The 22,924-nt window shown below is 40.4% G+C and overlaps 1 protein-coding gene across 4 annotated transcripts in view; it reads left to right on the top strand.

The window, feature by feature from the left end:
• The window catches only part of FSTL4 (follistatin like 4), a 432,333-nt gene that overhangs the window by 27,165 nt on the left and 382,244 nt on the right, over window positions 1-22,924 (top strand). For all 4 annotated transcript variants that reach the window (XM_024744975.1, XM_024744976.1, XM_024744973.1 and 1 more), the window contains exon 3: window positions 21,148-21,181. In XM_024744975.1, the coding sequence (XP_024600743.1) occupies window positions 21,148-21,181 (34 nt within the window). The remainder of the gene's footprint in view (window positions 1-21,147; window positions 21,182-22,924) is intronic.

The following is a 22,924-nucleotide window of genomic DNA, read 5'->3' as shown; positions in this document are numbered from 1 at the left end:
GGGCACGAACCTGTGTCCCCTGCATCGGCAGGCGGACTCTCAACCACTGCACCACCAGGGAAGTCCGAGGTTGTGATTTAATTGGTCTGGGGTGTGGCCTGAGCTCTGGATTGTTTAAAACATCCCTGTTCAAGAACCACTGGGTTAGCTTGTGGAAGAAGTGCAGAGAGAACGCCCACTTCTCTCATCATTGTCCTTCTCAGCAAATGCTCTTCATGGGGAGAGATGATTCTGGGTGTTGGAGTCAAAGCCCCCACGTGCCTCTGCCCCAAGTGTAAGGCCCTCTGGGAGGTGTGGGTGACTAAGGCTGGCCTGGTTCCTGACCGGCAGGTGGAGGGCAGGCGTCTCTCCAGCCGGGGAGTGCTGCTCAGTGTTCTCTGCACAGGCCTCATTCTATTTTCAGGACCACCTTCTGGGCACCACCCTGAATGTCATCTCCTAGCTGAGCAGGCTCTAGCTCCTGGAGCATCCTACTTAAGTGCAGCAGGGGAAGGACAGGGAAAAAAACTGTCGGTTTTACCTGGGACTCTCAGAAGGGCCAGCTATCAAGTGAGCAGCAGTCCCGCTATGCTGTCCATTGGGTGCCTTTCTTCCTTTTTGACTCTGTTATAAAAGAAGATTGAGAAAGAGCCTTATTGTGCCTAAAAGGCTTTTCAATTATATATAATTCATTTAATTGAAACTACTTTAGGTTCCATTTTTAATACAAGTTTATAGTGGTACAATGAAAGTGCTTTCTAATCAAAGTGTGTTTGTGGATTTATCTCCTTGTATAGAAACAGATACCCATGGGAACAGAGGCCAATTATTAATTCAGACAACAATCAAAAATCTCCATGTCCTGAGTGGGAGGCATGGTGGTGGAGGCTCATGGGGTGGCGCTGGGGGGTCCCTCCGGGGGTTATGAAGATTGAAAGAGGTGGGTGTGGAGAGGGCTCAGCAAACAGAAGTGGCCATTGTGATGCTCGCTACCATTTCTGGGGCCACAGCTGCTTCCACTGCTAGTTCTCACTGCTGGTGCCACAGCTGTGGACAGGGAGATGCTGATGGAGATGGGGGCTTGTGTGGTGGCTCAAAGGAATGACTGAACAGTCCTGAGCAGGGGAAGGTCATGCTCTGCACAGCAGGGAGCAGGGGACAGGTCTGTACTCAAATAACAGCCCCTGGAGGGGCCCCCCCAATCACCTTATCTGAAGTAGAAAACCCTTTCCCCTCTCTCATTCGGTCTCCTTTCCCTGCTTTGTTTTTGACCATGGCACTTCTTACTATGACATATTCCATACATTTCATGTGATTGTTTGTTGCTGTCTCAGCGTGAGATCATAAGCTTCGTGGGGACAAGGGCTGTGGCCATCTTGGCATTGCTGTATCCCCAGGACAGTCAGTATTTATTGAATGAACAAATACATGGATAGATGAAGGTAAGAATAAATGAACGGTCAAGAGACTTACAGGAGCTCTGTTGGGAGCCCTGGGTGAGGGGCTGAGCGTCTCAGGGAGAACCGGGGTGGTGGGGAATAGCAGGATAAGGCCTGACAAAAATGTTTCCTCAAAGCCGAGCCCACAGAAGCAGGAAGTAATGAATGAGGAAGTGAAGAGGAAGTGAAGGTGATGCCGAGGCGGACAGAGGGGCCACTGACCAAGCAGGAGGACCAGAAGGGAGGGGACTGTTTCTGGGCAAGCTGAGAGATTCTGGTTGTGACGCTTGGATTAAGGGGTTTTTGCTGTTTCTTTTGGGGGAAGTGAGTGTGCCTGTCCTTAGCGTGCTCACCTTCACACCCACTCCAGCCTTTTTCTGTTCCCTACTTGTGCCCATAAAGGGGTGTGTCTGGGCTGGAGACTCAGGCTCAAGTGCAGGGGGTGTGGACAGGCAGCCAATTACCAATCCCAGTTTAGTCTGCCAGGCAAAATGTAGCTACTCTCTAAACTCAGCTTCTGAAACTGTAGGACTGTGAGTATGCAGATAGTGGTGGAAGAGCCTTTTAGAAGATAGGCAACAAACAACTTACTGGTTACTCAGCTAATGTGATGGAAGTTGCCCAATGAAAAGTGAATGAATGGAAAGAAGAATACAGCTGGATTATTGCCACACATTTATTATTCAATAAATATTGTGTGGTTTGGGGCGGAAAAGGAGCCCCACCATGGCTCTATAACTTTTTGCATCTTTAAGTCAGATGATCTATATCTGTGACCCACCCCCACTCCATTGGTAAAAACAAGAATGAAAAACAGACTCAGACACGAGAACAGTGCTGGAGGGCAGCCTCTTTTCCTCTTTTGTCTTTTAATTTTCTAGACACAGGTTATTCTAAACCTCATTGTGGCTTACAGCTGGCAGAAGAAATAAAGTGGCAGGTTTGAATATCACATTAAACAGGTTGATGCTAAGTTACGTTATCTATTGGATGGTACCTGGAGGGGATAATGAATAATTAAAATGTAAACGACTGTCCCTTTCCCTCCCAGAGGCCATCTGTCCTCCCCCGAATACCGACAAGATGGTCTTATTTGTCTTGTTGTCTGTGGACGGCTGGAGTTCAGGACAGGACAACTGGTGGACATGAAGCTTCACAGAATGAGAAAGGCATCCTAGGGTGTCCTGTTCCTGCGGAAACTTAGCTAAAAATGGAAAATACAGAAAGTCAGACTTCAGTGACAGTCAGTGTGTTCCACAAGCCTGGAGGAGACCCTCACTCACCCCGTATTCTCCTCAGGAGATCATGAAATAAACTGATTTCATTCTTGCAGTCAATCTGTTTAGGGCCTATGATAGGCCAGGACCTGTACTGGGGTGAGAGAGGAGTGAGGTGTGGGCCATGGGGGAGACAGATGCTGACCTAGTAATGACAGTCCTGCGTGACCGTGGCCCATTGTAATCAGCTCTGTGTGGTGAGCTGGGCTTTGTCTGGCCTGCCTGGTGTCCCTGGAGAGGACGACTGGTAACGGGGTGGCCCCTGGGATGCATGCTGCTAACTCTTAGGAGAGTCCTGCCTGCAGTGATTACTTGTTCTCAAGCAGAAATGTGCATTACTTCCCCCAAATCATAAACTTAATTCGTTTTTAATTTGTTGGGTTGTCAGAGAGATGAAGCTGGAAAGTGCCCCTCTCTCCTTCTTGGTCTCTTCATCCGGCTGTGTGCAGGTGATGATGTTTAACGAGGTAGAGAGATCAATTAATCATTGATATTTATTCCATCAAATGTAATTTAATGTTTACTTGTACTGTCATATCAGTAGATTTGCTACAAAAGACGACCTTAAATCCAAAGCCAACTTTTCTTTTTAATTGTAAATTAATAACCTTTAATATATAGCTTTAAATATTACCAAGAATTTAAGATCCCTATAATCCTCATATAATATTCTATTCGTTCTTTACTTTTTTTTTTGTGGTACGCGGGCCTCTCAGTGCTGTGGCCTCTCCCGTTGCGGAGCACAGGCTCCGGAAGCGCAGACTCATCGGCCATGGCTCACGGGCCCAGCTGCTTCGTGGCATGTGGGATCTTCCCGGACCGGGGCACGAACCCGTGTCCCCTGCATCGGCAGGCGGACTCCCAACCACTGTGCCACCAGGGAAGCCCCCGTTCTTTACTTTTAAAAACAAGAAAATTAACTTCCAAGTCATCTTAATTTCTGAAGGCCTGGCAAATATCCTCATTCTTTTTACTCTGGTGTCTTGTAATCACCATTAGTATCTTTTCTCTTTAGAGTATCACAGCTTTTCTCCAATGTGGCCCCCCTGTGTTCCCCATCAGAAAACACTGAGCAGAACTGCCTGTGGATTCTGCCCATGTTTCTGCGTCATTACTTAATTTATCCTGGCTAGGCTGTCTGGTCTGCCCATTCACAGATGGGGAACCTGGAGTGGGAGGTGTCTGGGCTGCGGCTGGTGGAGCACTTACTAATAAAATCGGGCTATTCAGGCCTCCTAGAGGCTATGAGGACCTCGTTTCAGTTTCCCTTGTGAACATAATGAAATTGATGTTCCCCACAAATGTGCCACAGGGAGGCTATTGGTGATTTCATATTAATGACTTAAAAAAAAAGACACAAAAAGATGACTGTACCTTAATCATACAGAGATTTCTGTGATATGTTTTCAAAAGTATCCATACATGATCTTTTCCATTTGTCTTGATAAACCTCCATTAAATGCTTGGGTCCTGTGTAAACACCAGTTTGCTTACACTGATCCATTTATCGTTGGACAGGAAATAGAACGGACATAGAACTTGCTCACTGTATGGTCCATGTTTCAGGCCCGAAGTCTTGGAGGAGATCCCTTTCATTGCCTGTGTGGTCATGCTTTCCACCACTTCTATTCTCCTTTTCCTGATAGAGGCCAGGGAGGCCTCACTGGATCGGGCAGCTTGTGGGCTGAGAGGGGAGCATCCATGCCTGCCCAGCATCTTCTGCTCACTAAGCACCCCGAGGTGTAGGGCGGCTGGCTGTGCCTCTCCCGCCTGTAAGGCTGTCTACCTGAGAGGACACACACTGCTCTACCCAGAGGACTCCTGGCACGTGGTGCTATTCTCAGGGAGGTGGGGAATGAGCTCTGACCCCTTGACTAGGTGAGGTGGCATTCCTCAGAAGTGGGCACCTCCTCATCAGTATTTTCCTTAAGCACTTGCCGTGGGCTCCACATGACCGGAGGAGGAAGCTGATGTTCAGGCTCCCCCCCTGCACCCCCCAGGAAATCCTGTTATTAGCTGGATTATTCACCTTGGCTCTCAAGCTAGCTCTTGAGTTTAGGGTTAATCCCCTAACCCTCTCTTCATCTGGCTTTGAAGGCCCTGACGTGATGTGCTGGCACATCTAACAACGCAGTGGTTTTCCTTCTGCCTTTACCTGAGCCATATAAATGAGATAAAGTGTACCAAACACTTACTGTGTGCTCAGTAAATGGGAGACAGTGATGGAATACATGAGGCATCGCTTTATTTAGCCGTGTTCTATTCATCCAGGTGAAGGCTTTAATTGCAGAATGGTGTCCTGCTAGCAAAAATCAAAGTCATTAAGAGTCAAGTTTTTAAAATTCAAATGAATAAATGAAAAATTGTAAGAAAGGTTGTTAAAGAAGCATTAGTTTTAAGAACATCTCAGATATGAAAACCTTAGAATTTAGTTGTCAGAATTTCAGTAGTGATGAGTGCAGTTAGCAAAGCTTCCATACCAGCTGTACCAAGTGGTTTATAAATTGAGCAGTTGGGCTTCCTGTCGTAGCTTCTTCAGGCAGTGGGAGCCTGAGGAACTCTGCAGCAGGGGCTTCCTCAGCTCCTCTCATGCTGGGCTGAGGTGCTGCCGGTCATGGGCTCACCACCAGGACACTGGCAGGGGCAGAGGTCCTGCAGCTGCCCACCTCAGCAGGCCATGCCCCATCTGCACCAGACTCGCCTCTGCCTTGTCTACAAAGACCTGGCCACGTCAAGCTCCATTCAACTTGCTGTTTCCATGGCCCTCTCTTCTGAGTAGTGGGTGCTTTTGATCCCCACTTTGCTAACTCACAGAACCAACATTCTCCCAGAAGCCACTGAATCCCATAACATTTCAAGTGACACACTGAGACTTACTCTCTAACCAAGGATGACTGGACACATGGCCAAGGGGGATGAATTTGATCTGTGGCCAAGCTCCACCACACTTTTCCTGAGCCTCACATACAGCCTAATGTCCTGAGCACCACCTAAGATGGATGAAAAGGATCCAGGCATGGAATCTGAGGATCTTCATTTGTCCTCTTTCAGCAGCTCCCAGACTATTTTTTGGTAGCTGAGAATCCGTAATAGATTCTTGGATTATGAAAAATATTACTCAGCAATCATATTATATTGATTCAGAAATAAAGATTATGCAGTTCAACTGAACAATAAAGTACAGCTTTATGGAATGGTAATTTTTTACTTAAGTTCTTCTACATTGTAGTAGAAGATAATGGATTCAGGAAGGGCACAATGAGGAATAAAGCTGTTGTATTGGTTAAATGACATTTTAAATGATTTGGCTGTCAAATTCGTGGAAAGGTTATGAACAGTAAATGAAAAATCTAAAATTAATTCCCTACTTCAAGAGAATGTGATTTATACCATAATAAAATTAGATTTTTAGTTAAAGAAATTTAGTCATTAAGTAATGCCCATGTGCTAACTCTCATTTCTAACCATCTGGTTTGAAGCTTCTGCAGCAAATCATTTCTTCCTTAGGCAAAGCATCTGGGGCCCTGGTGTCACTTCTATAAGTGAATTCTGTTCTGTACAGTTCTGCTACAGCTTTTTGGGGCGTACTTTTTCAAGTACTGAAAAGATATTCTATTAACCACAATAATTGACAGAGACATTGAACTCATTTCCCTCCCCAAGTGATCTTACTATTTCTCTCCCTTAGTTATCTTCATTAATGGCAATAAAGATGATGATGGCCACCATTTAAGGACTACTGTATGCCAACCACCATGCTAAGTGTAGCACAGCCTTATTATTTCACTTAATCATCCCAGCAACTCTACAAAGAAGATACCATTCCTGCCCTTATTTCACAGATGAACAAACTGAGGCCTAGAAAGGTGAGATAATTAACCAAAGGTGGCAGGGCCATGGCTGTCAGGAATAAGCCAGGATCCAGCCCAGATCCATCTGACTTCAGAGTTCCATTTTTTAATATCTGTCATGTGTCTCCTGAACATTCACTGAGTATTTGCTTTGAGACAGCAGAGCATAGTGGTAGGATTTCCAAGACTTGAGTCTATCCTTGCCTTGGCCACTTGCTACCCTGTGATGAGTCAGCAAGCTGCAGCCTTTCCTCTGTAGAACCTTTCTCATCTGTAAATTTCGGAGTCTGATTATTCCCTTTCTTCAACAAATTTCTGTTGTGTATTACGGGTACTTTGTCCTATTATATTTTTTAATTTTTGATTGAGACGCATCAAATATTTTGGAAAGTGTACACCTCTTAAGTATAGAGCTCCGTTTACTTTTACAAAGTGAACACAACTAAGTAACTACCACCAAGATCATAATTGAGAACATTTCCAGTACCCCAGAACCACCTTTGTATCCCCCTGTTGTTATACTCCCAAAGGTGACCACTGATCTGTCGCCAAAGATTGCTTATGCTTGTTTCTGAAATTTTTAAAAATCCTAGACGTTGTACTCTTTTGCGTCTGCCTTTTTTTGGTCAACGTTATGTCTGTGAGAGTCATCCACATTAATGCATATTGCAGAGTTGGTCCTTTTGCACTGCTGGGACATTTCCATTGTGTGGATATGCCACACTTTATCCATCCTACTGTTGGTGGACATTTGAGTTGTTCCCTGTTCTTGGCTATTATGCATCGTGCTGTGATCAGCATTCTTGTACATGTGTTTTGGTACTCACGTGAATGTACTTAAGTTGGACATTTACCTGGGGGACGTACTGCAGGGTCAAGTAAGACAGAAATATTGTACTACTTATTTTAATAGAATTGGTTAAACAGGTAATAAAGGATTAAAAAGTCAAAAAGCCAAAAAAAAAAAAAATGAAACACCGCTGTGATAACTAAGAGCAATAACTGCAGGAAGCAGCTCTAGGGGAGGAGCCCCAGAAAGCTGAGTCTTAGGCCAATGAGGAGAGTCCTGCTGGTGCTGGTTCCTCTAAAAGTGTGAACATTACAGTTGCTCCATATCCTCATAAGCATTTGCTATTACTAGTTTTGCTTTGTTCTCTTGTTATCTTTTCTATGGTGTATAGCCATATCCCACTGTGGTTTTAACTTGTGAAGTTCTTATTCAAGCCTTTTGCTCATTTTTAATTAGGTTATTTGTATTTGTCTTATTTGTCTGCAAAAGTATCTTCTATTCTGAAGGAGGGCTGTGTCGGATATATAGATAAATATTGCAAATATATTCCCTTAATGGGGCTCAGCTTTTCACTGTCTCAGTTGTATCTTTTAATGAACAGAAGTCTTCATTTTTTAAAAAAGTCCAATATATCATTCTTTTCCTTTATGGTGCTGCCTTTCACATCCCATTTAAGAAATTTTTGCTTACTTAAAGGTCATGAAGATATTCTCTTATGGTATCTTCTGGAAACATTATTGTTTTACATTTCACATCTAGATCTACAGTCCATCTGGAAATGAATTTTCTGTATAAGGTAGGAGGTCGTTTTCTGTATGGATATCCAATGGATCAAGCTCTGTCTGTTACAAAGCCATTCTTTTCCATTGTATTGCACTGACACCTTTGTCATAACCCCAGAAACTGGATACATGTGATATCTTGCTTGACTTCACATTCTGTATACCTTTTCTCTTTTTTCTTGATCAGCCTTCTTAGGGATCAACTTTATTAATTTTTTCAAGGAAGTAAATTTTGGTCTTATTTTTTCATGGTATAATTATTTTCCTCTGTTTCATTGATTTCTGCTCCTATTATATTTCTTTCCTCCTATTTTTTGTGGGCTTACATTGGCCTTTTCTAGCTTTTAGAGATAGATGCTAAGGTCATCAATTTCTAGCTCCCCCCTTTTTTCTTTTTTTTTTGCTGTACGCGGGCCTCTCACTGTTGTGGCCTCTCCCATTGCGGAGCACAGGCTCCGGACATGCAGGCTCAGCAGCCGTGGCTCACGGGCCTTTCCACTCCGCAGCATGTGGGATCTTCCTGGACCGGGGCACGAACCCGTGTCCCCTGCATCGGCAGGCGGACGCTCAACTACTGCGCCACCAGGGAAGCCCCTCCACTTTTTTTCTAACGTAGGCACTTGAGGCTATAATTTTTCTGTAAGCACTGCTTTAGCCAAATCCCGTAATTTTTTAAATGCTATAATTCAATTGTCATTCAGACTTCCTTTGTGTCTTCTTATTTCCTTTGTGATGTTTCTCTTGGAAATTATGCAATATACTTCCAAATCCATGGGTCAAGTGTTTGGAGATTTTTCTCCATACCTTCTGTTACTGATTTCTAATTTAGTTTCACTGTAGTCAGAAAACTTTTATGTTGTCTATATGGTTTTGATAATTTGAAATTTGTTGAAACTTCCCAGTGGCTCCGAATATGGTCAATTTTTATAAATGTTGAATGGACACTTGAAATGAATATGTAGTATGCAGTTGTTGGTACAGTGTTTGATGTACATCAACTAGGTGAAGTTTGTTAATCATGAGGGTCAAATATTCTACATCCTTACTAATTTTTCCTTTACTTAGTCTATCATTTAGTAACAGATTTCTTAAATTCTCCAATAATTATTGTGAATTTGTCACTGTGGATTTCTTCTTTTAGTTTTGATTTTATATGTGTTTAGGCTATGTAGTTAGGCATGTGCAAGTTTAGAATTGCTATTTATTCCTGTTAAATTGTCCTTTTCTCACTATAAATCTAACATATTATTCTCTCTTCTTTATTCTTTTTTCCCCTACTCTTCCTTGTCTTTTTTGGATTAGTTTTTTGTGATCCCAGTCCTTTGACCTTATAGCACTACTTTTACCATATTTTGGATAGTAATAGGATTGTAATACTTAAATTCCATTTGACCTCCTGACCTTTTGTGATCATATTGTCATACATTTTTGTTCTACAAATAGCATTACCTTAGAGGGCATTATTGTTGTTGTGTTAAGCAGGCAAAATTAGATTTATTCATTTTTAACACTTTCTGGTGCTCTTTATTCCTTCTTGCATAGCTATGCATTCATCTGAAAAACTTTCCTTTTGTTGAGAGTGTTGCCTTGTATTGCTCTTAGCATTAATCTGCTAGCAATGTATTCACTCAGTTTTTGCCTGTCTAGATATAGCTTTATTTTACCTTATGAATATCCATATTTTCACTGGATATAGAATTCTAAGTTTTTTCAGAATTTTAAAGATGTCATTCCATTGTCTTCTGGTTCCATTATTTTCTCCTGAAAAGTTGGCTATCAAATCTTATTGTTACTCCTTCGTAAGTTATATGTCCTTTCCACCTCCACCACCCACCCTCTGGCTGTTTTAAAGATTTTTATTTTTCTCTTTGAATATTCAACTGTATTTCCATGAGTACCTAGTGATGATTTTCATTGTATTTATCTTGCTTAGGGTTTGCAGAGATTCTTAAATCTCTGGCTTGATGATTTCCATCGGTTTTGAAATTTTTTAAGCAGTATCTCTTCAAATATTGATTCTGCCTAATTTCCTCTGAAACTTCAATTACATGCTTGTTAGAACTTTTCACCATACCCCATAATGTCTCTCATACTGTACTGTATTTTTTATTCTTTATTATTTCTTTTAAGATCTTCAGTCTGATTATTTTCTACTGACCTAAACTCCATCTTATTAATCGTCTCTTTAGTTGTCTTTAATCTTCTATTATATTCATCTATTGAATCTTTCAGTTATTTAATTTTCAGTTCCAGAATTTCCATTTATTCTTATTTTAATTCAAATTTTATGGTGAAATTCAGCATCTTTTCTTCTATTTTCCTGAACATATTATCATAATTATTCTACAGCTTGTGTCTGATAATTCTAAAATCTGGATAACCTGTGGATCAGTTTATGCTGTCTGTTTTATTGGATTTTAGTCATTTGATCCTGTTTCCCACCCTGCCTAGTAGTTTTGGATTGGATGCTAGACATTATTTATTGTAAAAAAAAAAAAAAAAAAAATAAACAGAAACCTCAATTAAATACAGCTGGGAGGCCAGAATGGGGAGCTACATTATTTATTGTAAAAAAAAAAAAAAAAAATGAATAAACAGAAACCTCAATTAAATACAGCTGGGAGGCCAGAATGGGGAGCTCTGACACCCTGTGACAATTGCAGAACCCCAAAGAAAGAAGAGACTCCTTTTATTTCCTGGCAACAACTCACCTAATAAAAAGCCATGAACTCTGTGTTTACTATAGCCCTCCCATTTTTCTTTTCCCCTCTATAAAAGAGTTTTCCTTCCTTTGCCATGTGGGGACTTGCAGATGGCTCATCATGGTTGTAGACTCTGAATTTCACTTATCTGCTGATCCTGAATAACTACCCACCCCCCCATTTTTTTTTTTCTGGAGAAATAACTAACAATTTATTTTTTTTAGGTAAAAAATATGAAAAATTGTAAACTCTGTAGACTACTTTATTGTCTTTCAGTGAAGATTTACTTTTATTTGTTAGATATAGAATACTGGCAGATCATCTTGATCTACCCAGGAATAGAAATTCTTTGAGAATATATGATCTTAACTGAAAGTCAGCTGCATTTACTAGTAGCACTCTTCCTTTGAAAGCTTAATTTTTGTCTTCCTAGCACCATGATGCTGTCAAAATCTGTGCTTAGTTTCTTAGCTGTTTGAGGCTAATTTTTTGCTTCTCAACCTCTTGCTCTTTATATGTACAGCTTAAGTATAATAATTTAACTCAAGAGGAAGCTGTGTGCAGAATATTGGGCTCACTTCTTTCTGATTCCCTTTTCTAGGATTGTAGACCCTCAAGTTCTGGTTGCTTTTGTAGCCCCAACTTACGTATCTCCCAACTCAGTAAGGCTACTTTAAGCTCCAGAACATTGCTTTTGTTTGGCTTCTGTGTAAAACCATAAATGCCCCAAAGGGAAACTCTGGCAGTAAATATGGGGCTCACCTCAAAAGCCTCCTCTTCTCTCCAAATATTGGCTAAGTTCTGTCTGCCTTTCTTGCTCTCAGATGCCTACAAAAACTTTGGGGGGTTATTTATCCAACTTTTATAGTTATTCTTAACAGAAGGATTGGTCTAATACAAGCTATTCTTTCACAGCCTGAAGCAGAAGTCTATCTCATCTAATTTTTACACTATCTTTATGAATTAAATACATAGAATGTTGTTATGTGCATAAGCTTTAGGATTAGACTTTAGAATTTAAGTCCCAGCTGGCCACTGACCAAAATGTGAAAACTTAGACAAATTTTAACCTCTCTGACCCTCTACTTCCTCCCATTTTAATAAATATCTGAGAAATGAAGTTGCAGAAACTTCATTTTCAACTAAAATCAGATAATCGGACTTTTATTTAAACTATTTCAGTGCATAATATGAGGAAAACTTCCAAATCCATTGTATGAAACTGGTATAATTTTAATTCCTAAAACTGAGAAAAATGACACCTAAAAATTATGGACCAATCTCATTTATGAATATTAATTCAAAAATGTATTTAAAATCATAGCAAATAGAATCCAGCAGCATATTTTTAAAAATGCACCATGATTAGCAAAAGCTTATTCCAGAAATACAGGGATAATTGAATACTATGAAATCTACTAAATAAGCCATCACATTAATAGAGCTGAGGAGAAAAACATCATAGAATCCCCTCCATAAATGCAGAAAAAGTATTTCATAAAATTCAACACACATTTATTTTATTTTCATTCACCAAATACATATTGAACATCTGTGCTATTATAAATAACACTGAGGATGCCAGCATGAAAAAGATACTGGCACCATCCCAGCTCACATTCCAGTGGAAGGAAACAGCCAATAAATAAACAAGTCAGGGGACAAGCTGGAACATACATTTATTTTAAAAACTCTATAAAATATGCATAGATCTCACTAATATAATAAACATCCTTTGGACCAAGAGCCAGTATTTTACTTATTGGGAAACGCTACAGGTTTTCTTCTTAAAATCAGAAAGAAGAGTAGGATACCCACTATGTTTACAACACTTAACATTAGGTGGAGGAATTAGCTAAAAGAATAAGACTATGTATAACTGATTTACTTTCTTATAAGGCAGAAACTAACACACCATTGTAAAGCAATTATACTCCAATAAAGATGTAAAAAAAGAATAAGATAGACCAAGGGACCTTCAAGATGGCAGAGGAGTAAGACGTGGAGATCACCTTCCTTCCCACAATAACAACAGAAATACATCAACATGTGGAACAACTCCTACAGAACACCTACTGAACGCTGTCAGAGGACCTCAGACTTCCCAAAAGGCGAGAAACTCCCCACGTACCTGGGTAGGGCAAAAGAGAAAAGCAAAAACTAAAGACTAAAGAATAGGGACAGGACCTGCACCTCTGGGAGAGAGCTGTGAAGGAGGAAATGTTTCCACACACTAGGAAGCCGCTTCACTGGTGGAGATGGGGGGTGGGTGGTGGTGGGGAAGCTTCGGAGCCAGGGAGGAGAGCGCAGCAACAGGGGTGCAGAGGGCAAAGCGGAGAGATTCCTGCACAGAGGATCGGTGCCGACCAGCACTCACCAGCCTGAGAGGCTTGTCTGCTCACCCGCTGGGGCAGGTGGGGGCAGGGAGCTGAGGCTCTGGCTTCAGAGGTCAGATCCCAGGCAGAGGACTGGGGTTGGCTATGTGAACACAGCCTGAAGGGGGCTAGTGTGCCACAGCTAGCCAGGAGGGAGTTGGGGAAAAAGTCTGGAGCTACCGAAGAGCCAGGAGACTTTTTACTTCCCTCTTCATTTTCTGGTGCGCGAGGAGAGGGGATTAAGAGCGCCGCCTAAATGAGCTCCAGAGACGGGAGCCAGCTGCGACTATCAGCGCGGACCCCAGAGACGGGCATGGGACGCTAAGGCTGCTGCCGCCGCCACCAAGAAGCCTGTGTGCGAGCACAGGTCACTATCGACACCTCCCCTCCTGGGAGCCTGTGCAGCCCGCCACTGCCAAGATCCCGTGATCCAGGGACAACTTCCCCAGGAGAACACACGGCGCGCCTCAGGCTCGTGCAATGTCATGCTGGCCTCTGCCACTGCAGGCTCGCCCCACATCCATACCCCTCCCTCCCTGCGGCCTGAGTGAGCCAGAGTCCCCAAATCAGCTGCTCCTTTAACCCTGTCCTGTCTGAGCAAAGAACAGACGCCCTTAGGCGACCTACACACAGAGGCAGGTCCAAATCCAAAGCTGAAACCTGAGAGCTGTGCGAACAAAGAAGAGAAAGGGAAATCTCTCCCAGCAGCCTCAGGAGCAGCGGATTAAATCTCCACAATCAAGTTGACATACACTGCATCTGTGGAATACATGAATAGACAATGAATCATCCCAAAATTGAAGCGGTAGACTTTGGGAGCAACTGTAGACTTGGGGTTCGCTTTCTGCACCTAATTTTTTTCTGGTTTTATGTTTATTTTAGTTTAGTATTTAGAGCTTATTATCATTGGTAGATTTGTTTATTGATTTGGTTGCTCTCTTCCTTTTTTAAAAAAAAAATATGTTTTCCTTTTTCTCTTTTTGTGAGTGTGTATGTGTATGCTTCTTTGTGTGATTTTGTCTGTATAGCTTTGCTTTTACCATTTGTCCTAGCATTCTGTCCGTCCTTTTTTTTTTTCTTTGTATAGTTTTTAGCACTTGTTATCACTGGTGGATTTGGTTTTTGGTTTGGCTGTTCTTTCTTTCTTATTACTTTTTTATTTTTAATAATTTTTTTTTTTTTGTATAGTTTTTAGCACTTGTTATCACTGGTGGATTTGGTTTTTGGTTTGGCTGTTCTTTCTTTCTTATTACTTTTTTATTTTTAATAATTTTTTATTTTTTGTTATAATAACTTTTTATTTTATTTTTTCTTTCTTTCCTTTCTTTCTCTCTTTCCTTCAGAGCTGAGTGGCTGACAGGGTCTTGGTTCTTCAGCCAGGTGTGAGGTCAGAGCCTCTGAGGTGGGAGAGCCGAGTTCAGGACATTGGTCCACCAGAGACCACCCCACATAATATCAAATGGCAAAAGCTCTCACAGAGATCTCCATCTCAACACTAACAGCCAGCTCCACTCAGCAACCAGCAAGCTACAGGGCTGGGCACACTGTGCCAAACAACTAGCAAAACAGGAACACAACCCCACCCATTAGCAGAGAGGCTGCCTAAAATCATAATAAGTCCACAGACACCCCAAAACACACCACCAGACGTGGACCTGCCCACCAGAAAGACAAGATCCAGCCCCAGCCACCAGAACACAGGCACCAGTCGCTCCATCAGGAAGCCTACACAACCCACTGAACCAACCTTACCCACTGGGGGCAGACACCAAAAACAACAGGAACTATGAACCTGCAGCCTGCGAAAAGGATACCCCAAACACAGTAAGATAAGCAAAATAGGAAGACACAGAAACACACAGCACATGAAGGAGCAAGGTAAAAACCCACAAGACCTAACAAATGAAGAGGAAATAGGCAGCCTACCTGAAAAAGAATTCAGAATAATGATAGTAAAGATGATCCAAAATCTTGGAATTAGAATGGAGAAAGCACAAGAAATGCTTAACGAGGACCTAGAAGAACTAAAAAGCAAACAAACAGTGAAGAACAACACAATAAATGAAATAAAAAATTCTCTAGAAGGGATCAATAGCAGAATAACTGAGACAGAAGAATGGATAAGTGACCTGGAAGATAAAATAGTGGAAATAACTACTGCAGAGCAGAATAAAGAAAAAAGAATGAAAAGAATTGAGGACAGAGACTTCTGGGACAACATTAAATGCACCAACATTCGAATTATAGGGGTCCCAGAAGAAGAAGAGAAAAAGAAAGGGACTGAGAAAATATTTGAAGAGATTATAGTTGAAAACTGCCCTAATATGGGAAAGGAAATAGTCAATCAAGTCCAGGAAGTGCAGAGTCCCATGCAGGATAAATCCAAGGAGAAACATGCCAAGACACATATTAATCAACCTATCAAACATTAAATACAAAGAAAAATATTAAAAGCAGTGAGGGAAAAGCAAAAAATAACATACAAGGGAATCCCTATAAGGTTAACAGCTGATCTTTCAGCAGAACCTCTGCAAGCCAGAGGGGAGAGGCAGGACATTTTAAAGTGATGAAAGGGAAAAACTTAAAACCAAGATTACTCTACCAGGAAAGGATCTCATTCAGACTCAACGGAGAAATTAAAACCTATACAGACAAGCAAAAGCTAAGAGAATTCAGCAACATGAAACCAGCTCTATAACAAATGCTAAAAGAACTTTTCTAGACAGGAAACACGAGAAGGAAAAGACCTACAATAGCAAACCCAAAACAATTAAGAAAATGGTAATAGGAACATACATATCAATAACTACCTTAAATGTATATGGATTACATGCTCCAACCAAAAGACACAGACTAGTTGAATGGATACAAAAGCAAGACCCGTATATATGCTGTCTACAAGAGACCCACTTCAGACCTAGGGACACATACAGATTGAAAGTCAGGGGATGGAAAAAGATATTCCATGCAAGTGGAAATCAAAGGAAAGCTGGTGTAACAATTCTCATATCAGACAAAATAGACTTTAAAATAAAGATTATTACAAGAGACAAAGAAGGACACTACATAATGATCAAGCTATCAATCCAAAAAGAAGATATGACAATTGTAAATCTTTATGCACCCAACATAGGAGCACTTCAATACATAAGGCAAATGCTAACAACCATAAAAGGGGAAACCGACAGTAACACAGTAATAGTACGAGACTTTAACACCCTGCTTTCACCCCACAGATAATCCAAAATGAAAATAAATAAGGAAACACAAGCTTTAATTGATATATTAAACAAGATGGACTTAATTGATATTTATAGGACTTTCCATCCAAAAACAACAGGATACACTTTCTTCTCAAGTGCTCATGGAACATTCTCCAGGATAGATCATATCTTTGGTCACAAATCAAGCCTTGGTAAATTTAAGAAAATTGAAATTGTATCAAGTATCTTTTCCGACCACAACACTATGAGACTAGATATCAATTACTGGAAAAAAATCTGTAAAAAATACAAACACATGGAGTCTAAACAATACACTACTAAATCACCAAGAGATCACTGAAGAAGTCAAAGAGGAAATTAAAAAATACCTAGAAACAAATGACAATGAAAACACGATGACCCAAAACCTATGGGATGCAGCAAAAGCAGTTCTAAGAGGGAAGTTTATAACAATACAATCCTACATCAAGAAACAAGAAAAATCTCAAATAAACAACCTAACCTGCCACGTAAAGCAATTAGAGAAAGAAGAACAAAAAAACCCCCAAAGTTAGCAGAAGGAAAGCAATCATAAAGATCACATCAGAAATAAATGAAAAAGAAATAAAGGAAACAGCAGTAAAGATCAATAAAATTAAAAGCTGGTTCTTTGAGGAGGATAAACAAAATTGTTAAACCATTAGCCACACTCATCAAGAAAAAAAAGAAGACTCAAATCAATAGAATTAGAAATGAAAAAGGAGAAGTAACAACTAACACTGCAGAAATACGAAGGATAGTGAGAGATTACTACAAGCAAATTTAGGCCAATAAAATGGACAACAGGGAAGAAATGGACAAATTCTTAGAAAAGCACAACCTTCCAAGACTGAACCAGGAAGAAATAGAAAATATGAACAGACCAATAACAAGCGCTGAAATTGAGACTGTGATTAAAAATCTTCCAACAAACAAAAGCCCAGGACCAGATGGCTTCACAGGCGAATTCTATCAAACATTTAGAGAAGAGCTAACGGCTATCCTTCTCAAACTCTTCCAAAATATAGCAGAGGGAGGAACACTCCCAAACTCATTCTACGAGGGCACCATTACCCTGATACCAAAACCAGCCGAAGATGTCATAAAGAAAGAAAACTACAGGCCAATATCACTGATGAACATAGATGCAAAAATCCTCCAAAAAATGCTAGCAAACAGAATCCAACAGCACATTAAAAGGATCATACACCATGATCAAGTGGGGTTTATCCCAGGAATGCAAAGATTCTTCAATATACACAAGTCAATCAATGTGATACAGCATATTAACAAATTGAAGGAGAAAAACCATATGATCATCTCAATAAATGCAGAAAAAGCTTTCAACAGAATTCAACACCCATTAGGATAAAAACCCTCCAGAAAGTAGGTGTAGAGTGAACTTAACTCAACTTAGTAAAGGCCATATAGGACAAACCTGCAGCCAACATCGCTCTCAATGGTGAAAAACTGTAAGTATTTCCTCTAAGATCAGGGACAAGACAAGGTTATCCACTCTCACCACTATTATGCAACACAGTTTTGGAAGTTTTAGCGACAGCAATCAGAGAAGAAAAAGAAATAAAGGGAGTCCAAATCATAAAAGAAGAAGTAAACTGTCACTCTTTGCAGATGACACGATACTATACATAGAGAATCCTAAAGATGCTACCAGAAAACTACTAGAGTGAAGCAATGAATTTGGTAAAGTAGCAGGATACAAAATTAATGCACAGAAATCTCTTGCATTCCTATGCACTAATGATGAAAAATCTGAAAGAGAAATTAAGGAAACACACCCATTTACCATTTCAGCAAAAAGAATGAAATACCAAGGAATAAACCTACCTAAGGAGACAAAAGACCTGTATGCAGAAAACTGTAAGACACTGATGGAAGAAATTAAAGATGATACAAGCAAATGGAGAGACATACCATGTTCTTGGGTTGGAAGAATCAACATTGTGAAAATGACTATACTACCCAAAGCAATCTACAGTTTCCATGCAATCCCTATCAAACGACCAATGGCTTTTTCTTCAGAACTAGAACAAAAAATTTCACAATTTGTATGGAAACACAAAAGACCCCGAATAGCCAAAGCAATCTTGAGAATGAAAAACAGAGCTGGAGGAATCAGGTTCCCTGACTTCAGGCTATATTACAAAGCTACAGTTATCAAGACAGTATGGTACTGGCATGAAAACAGAAATATGGATCAATGGGACAGGATAGAAAGCCCAGAGATAAACCCACGTACATATGGTCACCTTATTTTTGATAAAGGAGGCAAGAATATACAATGGAGAAAAGACAGCCTCTTCAATATGTGGTGCTGGGTGAACTGGACAGCTACATTTTAAAGAATGAAATTAGAACACTCCCTAACACCATACACAAAAATAAACTCAAAATGGATTAAAGACCTGAATGTAAGACCAGACACTATATCAACCTAAGTGTCCATCAACAGATGAATGGATAAAGAAGATGTGGCACATATATACAATGCAATATTAGTCAGCCATAAAAAGAAACGAAGTTGAGTTATTTGCAGTGAGGTGGATGGACGTAGAGACCGTCATACAGAGTGAAGTAAGTCAGAAAGAGAAAAACAAATACCGTATACTAACACATATATATATATATATATAGAATCTGAATTCACTTTGTTATAAAGCAGAAACTAACACACCATTGTAAAGCAATTATACTTCAATAAAGATGTTAAAAAAAAAGAATAAGGCTAGAGAAAGCAACTGTAGACCTAGAAACTGGGAGAAAGAAAGAAAATCACTGCTATATGCAGATTGTATAAATATACAAATGGAGAGCCCGAAAGAATCATTGGGAAACGTATTACAAGCAATAAGAAATTTAGTCATGTGGTCGGTTACATCAATATATATGAATCATTTGCCATCACATATAACAAATACTAGTTATTTCCAAGGATGGAGGTGCCAGCCCCTAGAGCAGAGAGCTGAGGAGCAGCGTGGGAGGAGCTGGGTTTACTCAGTGCATGATGTGCTTCATGGCTTCCGTATCTCTCATTATAGTTACTACCGCCCAAGCTCCCTCTTTTGAACCCTGAGCTGCTGAGGAACCAGCACGTTGGAAGCTTGTTTGGTTAATTGTGCTGTGCTGATGTGCTGCTGCACTATAACATGTATCTTCAATTGGTCTCCACTTGGGCTTTTTTTTTTTTTTTTTTACATCTTTATTGGAGTATAATTGCTTTACAGTGGTGTGTTAGTTTCTGCTTTATAACAAAGTGAACCTTGTGACAAAGTGAGAGAGTGGCATGGACATATATACACTACCAAACTTAAAATAGATAGCTAGTGGGAAGCAGCCGCATAGCACAGGGAGATCAGCTCCACTTGGGCTTTTGACGCATTACAGAGATGGCGGTCAGAAAGTGTAATTTGGGCAGGACAATCTTTCCAGTGCCTCCTCAGTTTCCTTTCTAATATTGCCTCCCCTACCTGGCTCCATAAGAATGCTAGACAAGAATGTTAAGGTATGAAAGACAGTATCATTTGTTTAAAAAGTGATGGTGCTGAATGGTCTTTTTGGTTGTGATTTTGAGTTGTCCCAAGTTCAGTGTTTGATCTTCTTTTCTTCAGTTGCTAGAATGGATTTTCAGCTTATTCTCAAGATTAGGCTTTTTATTCCTAAACTGATCATTTATAATGGATTGTAGATACTTTTTATTAGTTATGAAACCGCCATATGTTTCAGCCTTTCCCCCCATTACTTCCCACTGGGTCTTTTCCTGCTTCCTGACCAAGCCCTGTACTTTTTTGCCACCCTGTCTTTTCTCAAGCCATTCTCTCTTCCTGGTGCACCCTCCTTCCCTTATTGCTGTCTGAAAGCCTTCCCATTCTTCAGTGCTATTTACAAAGTGCTTTAAAAAAAAAAAAAACTTTTTCTTATGTTTTCAGTTGAATGTGAATATATTGGTATTTATCAAGGCAAAATCACCCCTTTATTTCTCAGTACTTTGTGTTTGTTCTGTACCCTTCTATTCAACTGTGCATATCTTCAATGCAGGGAGTCTGTTTTACCTATGTAACTTCTGGAACACTTTGCTTATTGCTTTGCACAGTGCATGAAGATGAGATTGAATTTAGAAAAGCCAAGGGGTTAATTCAGTGCAGTGGCATGGACTGGCTTTCCCAATTGTCCATAATATCCCACCTTTTGGAAACTATTGATGAGCATAATCAGTCACCAGATCACGCTCGTAACCTGCACCGGAGCAATGGTAGTCTTCACCATGGCACCATCAATCACAACCTACTACTGCTCATATAATTCTGGCCCCTGTCTTCTTATGTTTTCCCCAGGCCCTACAAGCACCTGCAGTCTAGGTGGAGGGTGGGAATTCAACTTGGAACGAGGTCTTTCCTAACAACTGATACCAGCCCACTTTCCACATAAGGAAGACCATGAGAGTTGGCTCCACCCATTAAAAACTGCATGATTAACAGTATTTTTTGCTTAAGCCAACAAAGCAACAAGTAGTTTACATTTACAGATGTGTGTATGTATGAGAGTTTAATAAACCCCACGTTGCTGAGTGTCTTGTCCTTATGAGATTGTTTACCGTTCTGTGAATAAATGTCTAACAACAGGTGAGATATTTTCAAGTATCTCTACATATGAATTATTCTTCGAAAACACCAAGTCTTTCTTTTGTTGCAGGAATCCAGACGCCTTGAAGTCACAAGAAGAGAAGGTAGGGAAGATGCATTCATACTCATTTCATTTTCATTGTTGGCATTTGGATGTAGTTTGTTGAAGTTAAGACGAACTTCAGCCTGTTCTTTGACATTTCGTGTGGCCTTTTCTGGGTGCTGAGTATTTGTCACTTGCCTCTAGGGACTGCAGGAACTCAAGTCCAGGTTTGCTTGTGAGAACTACGTCTTCTACCTTCTAGTATCAGAGATGGGATCTGGCGAACTGGCTTATTCATGATAATGTTTACAGTCTCTCCAGAGAGGCCTCATCTTTTGAGTGAAGTTTGAAGTAATAATTTAGTTCCACCCAGTGAAAACCACTTCAACAATAAAAAATGGTTTATGGTTTGAGGTATTTCAATATCTGGGAACATGTGCCACTGTGAAAGATATTTCTGATTAGATTTTTACAACTTCAGTTAAGCTGAAATAGATATAAGCAATTAATTTCCCTTCTGAAAACAATGCAGTGGTGTTTTATTTTCCCTGCCAGAGTTCCTCTAGCACATTCGTTTTCTGATCACTGAGGTAAATATATATATGGGTGGTAACTTCTGAAATCTTTTAGTGGAAATTGAAGTTTACTTGCTTTCAGTAATACCTGGCCTCTTATGAGAGGGTGTCTTTTGTATGATTTATGGAAATCACCACCAGTCAACCCTTTATTGCAGGGATGGGAGGATGAAGTCAGAAACCAAAGTGAGTTCTTGGTCTAGAGTCTGGCCTTTGGCTTTAGCCCTAATCACGTGTCCTTCTCTGTGGTATTGTCTCCAAAAAGAGCGCCAATCTTTAAAAGTGAGCAAATACCATATTGACTTTCAAATCTAAAAACCTCCCGCGGGTTTAGTTCTTATTTTATGCAGCACAGTGAAAGACACAGAATGGCCGTGTTACCAAAGTGTGTTCCTAGACCTAAACTTTCCATACTATCTGTACCGATGGGTTAATAGAACTGGTTGTTTGCTGCTGTCCATGGTGCTGGAATCCTGGATACAAAGGATCTGGATTATCTAGCTATAGGATGAATTTTCTGGCTTTCATTCTCATTTGCCATCATCTGGTTTTGGACTCAGTGTCCTCTGAACTGCATCCATAGCGTAAACTGCATTGTTTGGATATCAAAATCAAATGAAATTGGATGAAGGTGGGTGGGGCAGGGAAGGCATATTTCTTATTCAAAGGTGTGTTCACAGTGAGTGCGATAACATGTAAACTGGAGAGAAATAGCCAGTAGGAGAGAGGTTGGCATGAACTTTGGTTTAGAATACTACTTATTCACTACCCCTGAGTGTGATTGTTTAGAATTAAGTTGAGTTATGGAATCACATATAAACTTAACTGTTTTGGAATATTACTGTCCTTGTGTTAGAAATGTCTTTGAATAGTAAGGCTAGGTTATGAGAGAACCACATGTACTTTTGCTCAAAGGCATAAAAGACCTTACTGTACCCGAGACTCCCGATTCCTAGAAGACTGAATGTCTGAGGATGAGCAAAAGTATGGTCAGGCTGTGCTCTAATCATCCATAATCCCCTTCTCTCTAGAAGCAGCATGTTTCACAACTGGCATATGCCTTGGGTTTGTACTGGTAAATTTGTCTTGACATAACATAAACCTTTTTCTTCCTATTGTGAACTGATGTGTTTCTTGCTTGTTTCTGGTAAGGCTGAGTGTTTGAAAATTCCTGAAATAGCCCAGTGCCTTAATGTCAGTGCTTATAACCCGGCAGGAAGGAAGGAAGA

Source organism: Neophocaena asiaeorientalis, unplaced genomic scaffold, assembly GCF_003031525.2.
Source record: "Neophocaena asiaeorientalis asiaeorientalis breed wild unplaced genomic scaffold, Neophocaena_asiaeorientalis_V1.1 scaffold235, whole genome shotgun sequence".
NCBI lineage: Eukaryota > Metazoa > Chordata > Mammalia > Artiodactyla > Phocoenidae > Neophocaena > Neophocaena asiaeorientalis.
Note: the sequence above shows the minus strand (reverse complement) of the source record. Positions and strands in the feature narration are given on the sequence as shown.